The 14781-nt window shown below is 47.1% G+C and overlaps 1 protein-coding gene across 11 annotated transcripts in view; it reads right to left on the minus strand.

Annotated features, from left to right (window-relative positions):
* The window catches only part of SEC31B (SEC31 homolog B, COPII coat complex component), a 38884-nt gene extending 24743 nt beyond the window's left edge, over positions 1 to 14141 (minus strand). For 8 of the 11 annotated variants that reach the window (XM_037399319.1, XM_037399316.1, XM_037399318.1 and 5 more), the window contains exons 1-8: positions 14027 to 14141; positions 8842 to 8930; positions 6066 to 6189; positions 5093 to 5288; positions 4198 to 4293; positions 2988 to 3128; positions 1459 to 1601; positions 1118 to 1217 (exon numbers count right to left, since the gene is read on the minus strand). In XM_037399319.1, coding sequence (XP_037255216.1) covers positions 1118 to 1217; positions 1459 to 1601; positions 2988 to 3128; positions 4198 to 4293; positions 5093 to 5288; positions 6066 to 6189; positions 8842 to 8920 — 879 coding nt within the window. In that variant the 5' untranslated portion in view covers positions 8921 to 8930; positions 14027 to 14141. Of the gene's footprint in view, positions 1 to 1117; positions 1218 to 1458; positions 1602 to 2987; positions 3129 to 4197; positions 4294 to 5092; positions 5289 to 6065; positions 6190 to 8841; positions 8931 to 10986; positions 11093 to 12226; positions 13958 to 14026 lie in introns of those variants that run through there. The other 3 variants (XM_037399312.1, XM_037399310.1, XM_037399313.1) reach the window with 3 other exon arrangements.
* Between the last annotated feature and the right edge of the window lie 640 nt (positions 14142 to 14781).

The raw sequence follows: 14781 nt of genomic DNA on the forward strand, positions 1-14781 counted from the left end.
AACCAACTCTTCCCCCAAACTTACCAGATCAGCCATTCTATATAACTGTATTGTCCCTGCTACTGAAAACCTTCCCAATTTTTGTACCACCTGAAACTTTTCTGTTCATTGGTACTAAGTCAAGAAGAGTCCTCTAACAATAGTTTACACATAAATGTCTAACTTGAATTTGGAATCTGCAAATCTACAGCAGCATGCATAAGGATGAGGCAGCTGCACTAAAATTGTTTTTTAAAAATTTTCTGCTAAAACACAGCAAAAAAACTGTTGTAAAAATCAGGCATCACAAACATTTCAGAGTCTAATTCCCTTCGAATCACTAGACATCTGAACAGAGTAAGCATCAAATCCCATGAAAACACAACAGCATAATTTCATACTTTTTATGAAATGGATTGATTTTTTTTTCCATGCCTCCAAGGCAAAGGTGTTCAGCTAAGTGAAACTGTCCTATGAAATAAATCCAACCTGGGGCTGCCAGTGGGACTTTGTTCAGTATTGTTACTTTCCCCATGTTATCATCAAGATCAACTGTATGAATTTTCTTCAAAGTTCAAATTTCATTTTGATCCAGAAATTCAGCACTGAGTAGATGTGCAGAAAAATTTTTTACAAAGTCCTATTTTAATTCAGGTGATACCTAAATACTTCAGAGTTGGTAATTTTGAGATACATGACTAGATAAGTGTATACATGTGAAACCACTGTACTACGAATAAAGTTTACGCACATTAATTGTTCCCCTCTCAATGACTGTAACAAATGCTCCTCATTCTCCTTCAAGTTTCCCCCCAAAAACTAACTACCCTAGGAAAAGGAAGAAGAAACAAATGGACACAGAGAACACTAACGTGTGAACATAGCAAGAGCAATCAATTAGCTGAAACTCAGTTTTATTTAAAGCTTTCTTCCCTCCATGATCTCTGGACACTGCCTGTCTCTGTTGGTTTTAGTCTGGACATGGACATCACTCTTCATACACTCCAGACAGGAAGAGTGCAGAAGACATACTGGAGGAAATGACGTTGGCCCTCCACAGGGATACAGAGAAGGGACACACACAAAGCACACAACTCTATAAAGCAGACCCCATGTACTTATAGCTGTGGTTATGTACCTCCCCCATGTTTGGGTTCCAGCACAAGATCCGGTTGTCTTTGGCGCTACTCAACAGCAGTTCAGGGTCAGCCTGGCACCAAGAGACAGAGAGAACTCCCCTAAAATAGATTAGAAAGAAATCAGTCATATTTCATAGCCCACCCACTCTCCCCCCCGTCGACAAGAAAGCAGCACGCACCATCACTTAAGCTTGGAAATTCTAGTTCTCATGCTTACCCTCAACCCAATTCACCTGCGAAACAAAGCAGGCCTAGCAAAAAATCATAGTTCTCCTAAGCTGATGTCTGCCTTTCAAAGATGGAGATCCTTGAAAAGGCAATACAACAAGCAGGCCCTCACCTTGTGTGCCCTTCCAGCTGGCTCAGCGGAGAGGTAGCAAAACGCAAGTCCCATATTTGGATCACTGGCAAGCGGTCATCCTCAGAGGAAAGGACTAGCTGGGTTGCAACTTCTGGATGCCAGGCCATTCCTGAGCAATGCATCTAGGGACAAAAATAGCATAAGCTGAAAACTCAGCAAAGCGAGCTGGCAATAGCACAAACGGCCCAGAGCCACATCATACACCACCAAGCTGTCTGGTGCAGTTGGCATACTGGAGTGAAGCGATGCCATCCAGAGGGACCTTGACAGGTTTGAGAGGTGGGCCCATGCAAACCTCATGAAGTTCAACAAGGCCAAGTGCAAGGCCCTGCTCATGGGTTAGGGCAATCCCATGGGCTGGGTGGAGAATGGATTGAGAGCAGCCCTGAGGAGAAGGACTTGGGGGTGCTGGATGACAAGAAGCTTAACATGACCTGGCAGTGTGCATATGCAGCCCAGAAAGCCAACCGTACCCTGAGCTGCATCAAAAGAAGAGTGACCAGGTCAAGGGAGGTGATTCTCCCCCTCTGCTCTGCTCTCATGAGACCCCACCTGGAGCACTGTGTTCAGCTTTGGGGCCCCAACATAAGGAGCACAGAGACTTGCTGGAGCGAGTCCAGAGGAGGCCACAGAGATGAACAGAGGGCCGGTGCACCTCTCCTATGAAGACAGGCTGAGAGAGCTGGGGTTGTGCAGCCGGGAAAAGAGAAGGCTCTGGGGAGACCTCCTAGTAGTCATCCAGTACCTAAAGGGGACGTACAAGAAAGCTGGAGAGAGACTTTTACAAGGGCAGGTAGTGATAGGACAAGGGGCAATGGCTTTAAACTGAAAGAGGGCAGATTTACATTAGATATTAGGAAGAAATTCTTTATTGTGAGGGTGGTGAGACACTGGAACAGGCTGCCCAGCAAAGCTGTGGATGCCCCATCCCTGGAAGTGTTCAAAGGCCAGGTTGGATGGGGCTTTGAGCAACCTGGTCTAATGGAAGATGCCCACCCAATTGGCAGGGGGTTTAAAACTAGTTATCTTTGAGGTCCCTTCCAACCCATGCCATACTACGATTCTATGATTCTGCACTTAATTTGCCTAGAATGCTTGACATAAAGCAAGTCTAGCAATGTCTTGCTGTGGGAAGCAACTGCTTCTACCTTCTCTACACATCAAAAAAACCACTAACCATACAGAAGTTAAGGACTAGTTCAAAGCTACCTAGGAAGACAGCTGGGATTAAAACACAGGAGGCTTCTCATAAATGAACTGCAAACATAAAAATTGAATGCAAGATTGCCCCCCCCTTTTTTTTTTTTTTTGGAACAGCTAGGGGTCTCATTTCCCCATTTCATTAGGGGAAGAAAAAAATGAGAGGTGCTTTGATGCTACAGCTCCAAGAGAACCAGTCCCAACAGCTCCCACAATAAAACCACTTGATCCCAAGAGCCTGTGCCCCTGCTTTGCAGTCACATGTGGCATGTTGTAAGCCAGTTAGAAACAGCCCTTCTGTCACTCACTCTGTTGCTGTGGTCACTGACTTTGATGATAGGCTCATTCTTCCTGAGGTCCCAAACCACAGCCTTGCCGCTGGGGTGAGCGGAGGACAGGATATGCTGCACCTGCCGATTCCAGGACACCACACTGATGTCTTCATGAGGCTGCCGAGACAGGATAGGCCACACATCCATTATCCCCATGCTGAGGGAACACTAACCACAGGATTCTGCCACTAGGTTAACAAAGGGGTTTGATGATATATAGATTCCTCTCTTCAGTTACTGGTCAACTAACTGGAAATAGCAGCAGAACTGACCGAAAAAATTAGGAAGCATGGAAAGCCCTTTACTCAGAGAGTACAGTGGACAGTCAAATTCTAAGGGGGAAATGTCACCTGAAAAAGCACCTTTGCATTTTGGGAGCAGGTACTGGACTCTGCATTGGCCAAATGTGTTATAAATCAGTCCAGAGAGAACTGCAGCTGAGAGAACACAGACGCTGACCACCACTCTTGTGATGAACTTCAATGGAAAGATGACCTGGTGCAACATTTCAGAAGTACAGTGAGATGGAAAATGATGAAGCATTCAAGGCAATTGTCATTACTGTATCTACCACAATGCAGAAGACAGGCAAGGAAATAAATGGGAGGCTTACTGAAGGAAAAACTTGGCCTGGCCTGCTTTTAAGCAAGTTTACTATAATTTTTCCTCTTTCAGGACTTGATCACCCTGAATAACATAGTCAGCACCGGATGACCAGAAGCTTCTTCCTCTTCAAACTCAGGAAACATTATCTGGGAGTAATAGCCAAGATGTATTAAATGGCTCACTGGTTCTGCTAGGGATATTACTTTCATGAGATATGAAAAGCTTCAGCTGAAGCCTGAAATATATTCATTCCTCAGAGAAGGTCCACTAAACCTTCTTAATCCATCACACATGCCCCAGCTGGATCACAAGATAAACTGGTCAGTTACTTGATTCAAATCCACAAAAAGCTTATCCATCCATGCAAAGTGCATCCTTCCAGAGCTTGTCAGTCTACCTCCCCTCCCTTTACAACACTCTTTCCATCTCCCCAGAATGAAGGCGATCAGTCACTTCTGATTCATCTTTCCCCTGACAGACATCAAGGTCATTCTCCCTTCACAGACTGACTAAACCAGGATGACTCTACACGCTCACATATAAAACTGCAGGGGTACTGCCCAGAGGAAAACTCATTTACCTGTGATTTAGCCCCTGGAGTCATAGGCACACTAAAGTTATTCAAGTCCCAGATGAAAATTTCAGAATCATTGGCTCCAGAAGCCAAGAGGTTACTCTGCAGAAAAAAAGAAAAGCTCAGCTGAGTTTCCTGCTTGCAGGGAAAGAGGATGGATTGCCTAAAAATAAACGCAAGCAAAAAAACCCAGAGTCTTCCAAAGTCGGATGACAGTTGCCTTTCACAGCCACTGGTAAGCAGAAAGATACTAATCGGATTATAAACCAAGCACATCTACGGCCTCCATACCTTCAGCTGTACCATGGTACAGACCTGTTTAAAATTTGTCTAGCAAGCTACATGTGCAGTGGCTGCTGTTACTCATCATGGAACTCTGCCACATGCCTAGAAGCCACTGTCTCTGGCCATTTAAGCCTTTGCCCTGCATTCTGGCACCAAGGGCATTTTTTCTGAGAAGACGCAGGCTTCCCAAAAGGGTCTGTGGATTGTTTTCTATTTGCCTTTGTGCTACCACAGGAACCTGTGTCCTGTTCACTACTTGCTTATGTTGCAGTCCTTTCAAATGTGACCAGAGCCCCACTGAATTAAACACCAACTGGACAAATTAAAAAAAAAAGTTCTGATTTCAAATTGGTAATGATCTAACATGTAACACTATTACAAGACACAGTTTTACAAAGAGGTAAAAAGCTTGATCAAGGTCATGGGGGAATTCAGTGGCAAAGCTGTGAAGAGAGCCCAAATCTGAGTTCCAAACCAGCTATCACAACTACCATGCCTCCTGCGAGTTAAAAACTGTTCCTTTGGTTTAGAAATCTCTATACATAAGGGAAAAAAAGTGTATTTTTTAACATGAAGGTTAACTTTCTTTTGTTCTAAGTATCTTAGCGTTGCATACCTGGAAAGGGTTGAAGTCAAGAGCTCGAACAGGACCTGAATGCTTCTCTGTTTGCCCAATCACAGGCTCGCTCTTTGAAGCCAAGATGCGGTGCACGCTGTACATCGTCAGTACACCATTATCCCCTCCACCAATGATCACTCCAGAGGATTCTGGAGACCCATTTCCAAAGTTACCCCAGATCAGCTTATGAAACCTAAAAAAGAAGAAAATAAGGCTGGCATAGGCCACAATATCTGGTGGAAGTCAGAAACCCTCTGCATTACCAAAAACCACACCCATGTTCTGACCTATCAAATATATCCATCAGTGGGCATCTTAAATAACTGTTTCCCTTCTAGGAGGACTGTGGCTCTTGCATGCAAAAAAAGACAGATGCTTCCTGCCAAAGATGCTTAAAGGGAACTCACAAAGGAAGAGCTTATCCCTCTGTTTTGTTTAAAACATTTAGGTCATAATATGGGATTTGGTGGGTGAAATCCTCTAACCTACACTATACAGAAAATCAGATTAGAGGACGATGTGCCTTCCTTTCTAGAGCTGTTACCTGAAAAATGTTACCCCCTTTAAAATTTGCTAGTTAGAGATGAAGGCTGTGTTTTACACTGGGTGTAAATGTCACCCACTCTGGTGAGCCTAAGCAATCACTTTGTATAAAAAGCTGGAAGGTGATTTTCACTGTGCCTCTAGTCTATTGCAAATCATTAGCCCCAGCAACTTCATATGACACAGAACGACTCTACTGACTGACTACCACAGAAGTCCTTTCAGATATCTCCAATGGTCCAACTGCTCTACTTTTACACCCAACATGATCTGTGTAAACAAAAACATTCTGTTCTTGAAAACTGAGGTTAACTGATGCAAAAGATCTCTTTATACCCCAAACCCATGATTTCCTCCTCTCCTTTCTTGTATCGGAAAAGCCCTTTACTGTTCCACTGATTGATACATTAGTATGAGTCCCTAGTACCTGTTTGAGGCAGGAAGTGTTCCTTTCTGCTTCAAGTCCAGGGAGGGATCCCTGAAGTCAACCTCAAATATTTCCAAGGTGGCATTTGTACTGAAGGATGCATCCAGTTGCTGGGCAGATGTTCCTAGCAGAAGCACAAGGGCAACACAAGTGGGCACTTTTTCCAGGAACATAAGACACAAAAAGAGCAAGGCACTGGAAACCTATTCTTCAGAGTCAACACAACCTTGGTACCGTGCCTGTTCGAAGGAGGACATGTCTGATATATATATATAATTCATATACCCTCTTCCAAGCAAGCACAGCTTCTGATATTAAGTCCTTATCTAAATTACAAATGCAGTCACATCATGAAATCCAGCTACAATTATGATCCCAAATACTCCTGTATACTGCTCCTCAACCATGATCAGGTGTCTTAATAAGACCTTCTAAACCTAGCCTACAGCTAAAGTTCTTCAACCTTAGACAACTAAACACGCCCCAACGACCCACAGAGAGCTAGCAGTCACACGGTAGTGGCTTCCTTCCCTCTCCCTAGCCTACCGAATAAAAGCTAAAAATTGATTTAACGTTGCCTAATGGGACACTGCCAGGCAAATAGTCACCCAGTTACAACAGGAATGCTTTATAATTGCCTATGGCATGGAAAGTGCCCAGGAGGCTATTAAAAAGCAGTTCCAAGTTACAAAATTGTGCAGTTTCTGATCTAAAGCAGACTGAAGCCAAGACCTTTGGTTCAACCAAAACTCTGGTCTTTTTAGAGGAACTCAAAATAGACTATCTGCCCCAAAAAGGGTAATGTTGTTTTTAAGGCAACAGTTGACATTTTGTCACTTTTTTTTGACAGTCAACCCTGAAAAAAAGAATCAAAACAATATGGTAGTGCTGCACAACCCAGGCAGGAGACAAAGCTAACTAGTTCTCATGTTGGGCAGACAACTGTGGTGGTTTGACCCTGCCTAGATGCCAGGTGCCCAAAGCTGCTCTATCACTCCCTCTCCCCAGCTGGACAGGGGAGAGAAAAAAATAACAAAAAGCTTGTGGGTTGAGATAAGGACAGGGATGACAGGAACATCACTCAGCCACTACCATCATGGGCAAAACAGACCAGACTCGGGAAAAATAGTTTAATTTATTACCAATCAAAATCAGAGTAGAATAATGAGAAAATGAAAAGTCTTAAAACATCTTCCCCACACCCCTCCCTTCTTCCTGGGCTTAACTTCACCCCCAAATTCTCTATCTCCTCCCCCCCGAGTGGTGCAGGGGAACAGGGAATGGGGGCTTCGGTCAGACCATCACAAGCCGTCTCTGCCACTCCTTCCTCTGGGGAAGGGCTCCTCACACTGCCCCTGCTCCAGTGTGGGGTCCCTCCCATGGGAGACAGTCCCTCCATGAACTCCTCCAGCGTGAGTCCTTCCCATGGGCTGCAGGTTCTTCACACACTGCCCCAGCATGGGTCCCCCCACAGGGTGCAGCCCCTCAGGCACAGACAGCTCCAATGTGGGTCCCCCACGGGGGCACAAGCCCTGCCAGCAAACCGGCCCCAGCCTGGGCTCCTCTTCCCACAGCGGCACAGGTCCTGCCAGGAGCCTGCTCCAGGGTGGGCTGCCCCACACTGTGGGCTGTGAAGGGTCACAGCCTCCTTCAGGCATCCCCCTGCTCCGGCGTGGGGTCCTCCAGCAGCTGCAGGCATATGTATCTCTGCTCCACCGTTAACCTCCACGGGCTGAGGGGACAGCCTGCCTCACCATGGTCTTCCCCATGAGCTGCAGGGGAATCTCTGCTCCGACACCTGGAGCACCTCCTGTCCCTCCTTCTGAACAGATCTGGGTGTCTGCAGGGTTGTTGCTCTCACACGTTCTCACTCCTCTCTCCCTGCTAGTGCAGGGGGTGTGTGTGTGTGTGTTTCCCCTTCTTTATATGCTATCCTAGAAGCACTACCACTGTGGCTGATCAGCTCACCCTTGGCCAGTAGCAGGTCTGTCTTGAAGCCAGCTGCCACTGGCTCCATCTGACACAGGGGCAGCTTCTGGTATCTTCCCACAGAAGCCACCCCTGTAGCCCCCCTGCTACCAAAACCTTGCCACACAAACCCACTACAACCCAACCCATCAGTTCCACACAGTTCCACAGTCATTTCCACACTAAACTTATCTACTGCTAACTCAGTGAACAGGCCAGCTTTGTGCTTCAGGAAATAAAATCACTGTAACCATAGCGAATAGTATCAATAAAATGCAAATGTAAGGTTTTGCAGAAGTATTGAAAATTGAATGTGAACTGTAACAGGCAACTTTAGGGAGAAGAGGTTTCTATTATTTGATTGTCAAACCATGTGATAATGGCTGAAGACCAACAAAAGTAAAAGTGAGCTTAAATGAACATGACTAGAATGAACTCCCCCCTGCCCCCGCCCCCTGCCATACCAAGTACGTAACCTTATTTTGTTTTCTTTTTCATAGCAAACAGGTGTTGGGAGTTCATACAGACCTAATTAGATCCAAAAAGCCACATATTCACTGTTTAAAAAATCATTGGCCTTAAAGGTGTCAAAGTTGGGTATAAAAGTAATCCTCTACCAGTCACTTATTAAAAAAAAAAAAAAAAAAAGAAAAAAGGCTGTAATGTTTTTGGTATATCACTTATAAGTTGAGATATTCCCAGCCTTAGTATTAAGGTGGGGATTGTTGAAAGTTAAAACCAACGTAACTGTACATAAAACCTCTCTGTGGCTCATACTTTAATATTCACAAATTGTAAAGAACTGTACCTGTTGCTAGATAAATGGGGTGGTTGTTTGCTGGACTCCATGCCTGGGCAGCTGTTCGCTCAATTTCCTTTAGCTTCATTTTCTAGACTCTAGAAGAAATTTGACACAGTGGTTAGAACAGCCAGATAAAATCAACACGAAAATAATCACACCAGTAACAAAATATCCCCCTTACCAAGATATCACAAGAAAAAATTGCTCTTAATACAGAGAAGTTACTTGCTACTTCCTGAGGTAGTGAATACAGTTTTACTGAAATTAATTAGGGTATTTTAGAATTCATTAAAAGAACAAAACAAAACACAATTCCAACAGTCTGATCCTAGATCTCCTTCCACATACAGCTCTCTTTTTCGTATACCCCAATTACAGGAGAGTTTTAGAAAAAGGAAGAGGATCTAAATTAAATGACATACTCAAGTTTTCAGGCTGGTTTAAATCAGCTGCAGAAATTAATTTAAACAAATTATTTGCAAAACACTAGTTGCTCTCTCTGAACAAACCAATGTCAGTATCTACATAGACAAAAAGAGAGCAGAAGGAATCTCAGGGCAGGCTAAATTCCAGGCAGAAAAGTGACGTGGCAAGAAAAAACAAAGTGCAATGCTATCATGTGCCAATTCAGTTACCGTACTTTGTTCTCACTCCCCTGAGAAGCAAAAGGAAAAAAAAAAATCATTTGACTTTCTGGTTGAGTTTGTAAATGGTAGGTGAGAAGAAGTGATACAGAAGTAACTGCTGGGTTTCAATCTCAGCTCTAAACCCGATTATTTTTATTTACTCTGGATAGATCCACTGACACCTGTAAAATGGGAATACAATTTCCCCTTGAGAGAGATTAGTTGGGTAATAACATAGCAGTATAATTGAAAGTCAAACATCAACAGCAGGCAACCAGGATGCTACAAAACTGAATATAAATACAAATTATTGTTCCACGTAGGATCCCATTCTTGCTGAGGAGAAAGCACACAGTTCCTCTCCATCTCAGACCATGCCCAGGCCTTCTAGGTATGTCAGCAACATAAATGATGTGTGGACATAGCATTCACAGGCTAGTGGGGTCATTCTTATCAGCAGTTCCTAAACCTTTTGAGCTTGGCCACAGTGCAGTCTTTTAACTTCAGCTAAACAGCGCTCCTTAGGAGGCACTCAGATGATACCGTGCTGAATAAAGCAAAATTGTCAGCAGGCAGCACAGCAAAACACTCTGCATCTTGCCAGCAAACTGTGATTAACCTCTCCTGGTTACTTGACACTGTCTGCATTAGCCAGGCTGACGATTAAACCACAGTCTGCATCACATGGCCTTCTGTTCAGATGCAGGGCTACAAGTGTCAGTGCTTCGCAGTTTGGCTGTACTCAGGCCACAGTACGGATGTTTATTTGTAACTAAGTTCATAAAGGTAGCTTGCTGTGGCCAGCCTGCTGTCTGGCCAAACCATCAAAAAACCCAACAAAAAAACCCCAACAAACCAACGCAATTTTGAAAAAGCCTTCTGTCATCTTGTGGCTTACATGAAATTATGGCCTCCTGAGGCCCACACAAGGGGAAATCTGGTCAGCATTACCTCCTAGCTAATAGCTCCACATCCTTTTTAGGGTTTCTTCACCACCACCAGTCAGAAGACAAGGACATCCTCCCTCTCCTGCATGCACCATCAGCATATGCTGTTTGATTAGAATTTATTTAATGCTTTTCAGCATTAGCCTGCAGCAGTATCTCCCAAAGTTCAAACTGCCAACTTACCTGAGGTCCAAAGGAATCTGAACGGAACTTTTGTACAATAAAACAAGTGCAACTATTTCCTCACTCAGCCTAGGAACAGAGGTAAAGAGGTCATCTCATCATCATCACTATAACAGACCTCTAAAAAGCTTACTTGCCAATCTTCCAGCACATATTTTGCAGGGTACTCATTAGAGCTACGCCACATTCTCTCTGCCAAGAAGCTTCAGCACCTACTCATCTGTCTCGCATACTAGTGCAAGAACACTGTCCAGGTCTCCTCCCTTCATTGGCAGAGGAGAATGAAAATATCCCCAGGAGGAAAGTCAGGCAAGCCTGCTAGCAACAGTCTACTGCACAAGGTACTACCTGGCTTCACTGATGTGGGGAAGCAGGACAGCTGGGATGTTCCTTACCAGTCCCTTTCCTGCCTCTTCTGCCTCCAGTTACAATCCATCAGCTGTAGAAGCTGGCTGTACATACAGGCCTCACTGCTTCTTGGCTTTTGAGAGGGCAACTCCCCTGCAAACATTATTAGACAACAGCTGAGTCCTCTTCCCTCTAGTAAATTAACCAGTAAAGAAACAATGAAGTACATAACCATCACAAACTGAGCCAGGTGAATGGTACAAGCTCCCACTCCTCACCCTCTGTGTTGGGCTGACTGCACGGCTAGCACAATTTGCATTTAACCTCACAAAAAATGTGCAGAAAAGTACTAATCAATTGTCCAGCTTTTCTTGTAAATAAGGCATTTTGCAAGAAAGTCAACATTACTGTTCTCTTTTCACAAACTTAAGTCAGGACAGAACATGAAGGTAAAGTGCTGTCCTGGTTTCAGTTGGGATAGTTATTTTTTTTTTCTAGTGGCTGGTGCAGCACTGTGTTTCGGATTTGGTGTGAGAACAGTGTTGATAACGCACTGATGTTTTCAGTTGTTGCTGGTTTATGTTGATACTAAGTCAAGGACTTTTCAGTTTCTCAGGCCCTGCCAGTGAGAGGGCTGGAGGGGCACAAGAAATTGGGAGGGGACACACCCAGGACAGGTGACCCAAACTAGCCAGAGGGGTATTCTATACCATGGGATGTCATGCTCTGTGCATAAACTGGGGGGGGGGAAATTTGCTGGGGCCTGCCAATCATTGCTCAGGGACTGGCTGGGCACTGGTCAGCGGGTGGTGAGCAACTGCACTGTGCATCACTTGTTTTCTTTTCTCCCTTCCCTATGGATTTCATTCCTCTCCCCTTCTGCCTCCATTTCATTATAACTGTTATTTTTATTACCTTTTTTTATTTTATTTCAATTATTAAATTGTTCTTATCTCAACCCTTGAGTTTTACATTCCTTTCCAATTCTTCTCCTCATACCTCTGGCTGAGGGGGAAGTGAGTGAGCAAGTGAGCAACTGTGTAGTACTTAGTTACCACAACAAGTGTCTTGATTGCTTTCCTATGTCTAGATGAGTCACAACAAGCAAGGCGCTATTTAGAGTGGCTCAACATCAAAAGAACTGCAGAAGTGCTGGATTATAGGTAACAAGTACACAGCGTCCCTGGTCCTCAAGGTAAAACAGTAGTAGTGCCAACAGACTGAGGAGGCCCACAGGAGATACACAAGAAGCCAAAAGGTCACAGTATCACTCCATCTCTTAAGCACCTCCTCCTATCAGTCCAGCTCCATTGCAGATGAGGTTCTGCAGGGATGCAGCAGCACCTTCTTCTTAAGTCAGGTAGGCTCCGAGTTTGGAAGGGAAAAAAAAAAAAAAGGCTGATTTGCATCATACTCTTAGAGAAGTGATCCTTATATACGCTGTGCATGTCTGTACCCAGGACAGGACTCATGATCCTCAAAGCAGGAAAAAGCCCTTCCTTAGCAACCTCTTGTGGCTGCCTGAGAAAAATTCACAAGTATTGAACTCTTCTTCCACAGAATTTTTAGGGAGACGTTGCCACCTGCTGTCATCTCCCAAAATAGCACCTAAGACTTCTGAGAAGGCTCACGCTTTTCTCAGGACCTCTGATTAATCACGACAATTCCTCCTCCTTCTACAGACACCCGATTACAGCTCTAACGTATTAACGAATCCCAGCCCCAAAGGGCGTCGCAGGACAGCAGTGGCGTTTCCCCGCAGCCTCCCCAGCCACGGTACCTTAGGAGGTACCAGTGCCTGCACAGCCAAACCTAGCAGGTCAGAGCACCCCGCACCAGTGGGAAGTGGGAAGCACACAACTGAGCAGTGACAAGTAAAAGCACACGTTCTCAAATCATGGTGGACCATGCAAATAGGGCTGACAGAGGCAAAAATTCCTCACCTACATTAATGTGAAATACTTGTGGCTTTAGAGTACTCTGTAAAAGATCATGGTGGTTGTTGTATCAGTTGACTAACCCTCACAGCTGCTGCAATAATCATCCCTGGTATCACTCTAGGGAGGCCTTTTTGCACCACTCGAACACTGCCAATTAGAAATCCCCTCCTACTGACTTTCCCAATTCCCCTCCTGCCACTGGGAACCCAACCGTTCCTCTTCAACCAGCTCCTGCCGATACTGGGCTTCCAGCACAACATGGCACATACAGAGCTCACAGCCTGACCCTCACCCTAGCTAAAGGTGAAACTCGGGCAGAAGAGACAACACTTGTCCAAGGTCACCCAGCAGCCACTCTTGAGAGCTGAAAAAGTCCTCTCAGCCACGACACCGCAGTTAAGACACAAGCCATCCCACCAGCCTCCACCTCACGACATCGATCTAAAAATCGCTGTCCTGCCCCTCGTGCTGCTCCGACGCTCCTCTCGCAGCTCCCCAGCGCGCTGCAGCCAGGCTGCTCTCGTAAGTGCTTATTATAAACCCCAATTACAGGAGGCAGAGACGCTAATCCCAGCTAATCGTCAGTGCTTGCAAGGCGGGGCGGTCGCAGGGCAGGGCTCTGCGCGCTCCTCCATGACAGCTCCCACGGAGCACAGAACTCCCCGAGGTCTCCGAGCGCTTTCGGAAGCACCGCCCGGTGCCACGGCCGGCACCGGCGGGAGCGCACACAGGCGTGCCTGGCCAGCCGGCGCCACGCAGCGGGAGGGCGAGCCTAGAGACCACCGGCCGCGGGCAGGCTCTCAGCTACGCTGGAGGCCTCGCCGCGGCCCAGCTCAGACTGCGTCGCTCCCTCCAGGTGCCCCGCTGCCCAGAGGCCGGCCCGCGGCAGAGGGAAGCGGCTCCGGGGGCAGGGACGGAGCCGTGGCACCGGGGGACGGGCCACGGGACGGGCAGGATAACAAAGGAGACCGGGCCAGGGGGGATATGGGGGTGAAAGGGCCCGGCCCCGGGTCGCGGCAGGGCCGGGCTGGCCCCGGCCGGCCCCCTGCCCTCTGTGGCGGGGCCGGAGGAGTGGCGGGGCCGGGGCGGGAGCAGCCGCTCGCATCAGACCGAGCGCAGCGGGCGAGGGGGTGCGGGCGGCCCTTACCGGCTCGCTTGCCGTCCCAGCCGCTCCGCGACCCGCGCCCGGACGGTTCCCGCAGCGCAGCCCTCACGACGGTGGCCGCCGGGAGCCGAAAAGCCGCCGCCGGCGGAGCACCGCCCCCAGCCCCGCCTCGGCCCCTCCGCGCAGGCGCCAGGTGGTCCGTTCCGGGGGGCTCCAGCGCCACCGCGGCGCTCCGGGGGCGTGCGGGGCCGCGCTCGGTGGCTCCCGACGGGGTTCGGGGCGTCCCTCCCTCAGCCGCCGGCCGCCTTTTCTGGCCTTCAAGTACCTGAATTCGCCCCGTGGCTGGTCCGACAGGCCCGCGCGGTGGGAGCCCCGCAGGCAGGGCCGGGCCGGCGCCCCTCTCGCAGCCTGCCTTGGCTGCCGGTTTAGGCTTTCCTGAGAGGGAATGCAGCAGGGAAAGGTGCACAGCTTAGGGGTACGCTTTCCTAAAGGCATTTTAGTTGCCAGGGAAAAAAAATAACGCAGAAGGACCCAGACCTCCTTTCTTCAACTCTTTCCTGTTTTGAAAAAATTTGCCTGCGCTACGAACCCCATTTTTAAGGATTTCTGTGCCATATTGCCAGCCCAGCCCTTTATGCCTTCCACATGAAGAAAAACATGAAGTTACGGTTAGGGAGGGATTTTGTGCTGAACTCCCCAAAGGAGGCGGCAGCCACGCGGGGTGGGCCTCAACCCCCCTCTGCGCAACTGCTGCACTGTTGTCTTACATGGCAAGATAACGCATCTATTACTGCTTC

Source organism: Falco rusticolus, chromosome 9, assembly GCF_015220075.1.
Source record: "Falco rusticolus isolate bFalRus1 chromosome 9, bFalRus1.pri, whole genome shotgun sequence".
Lineage (NCBI taxonomy): Eukaryota > Metazoa > Chordata > Aves > Falconiformes > Falconidae > Falco > Falco rusticolus.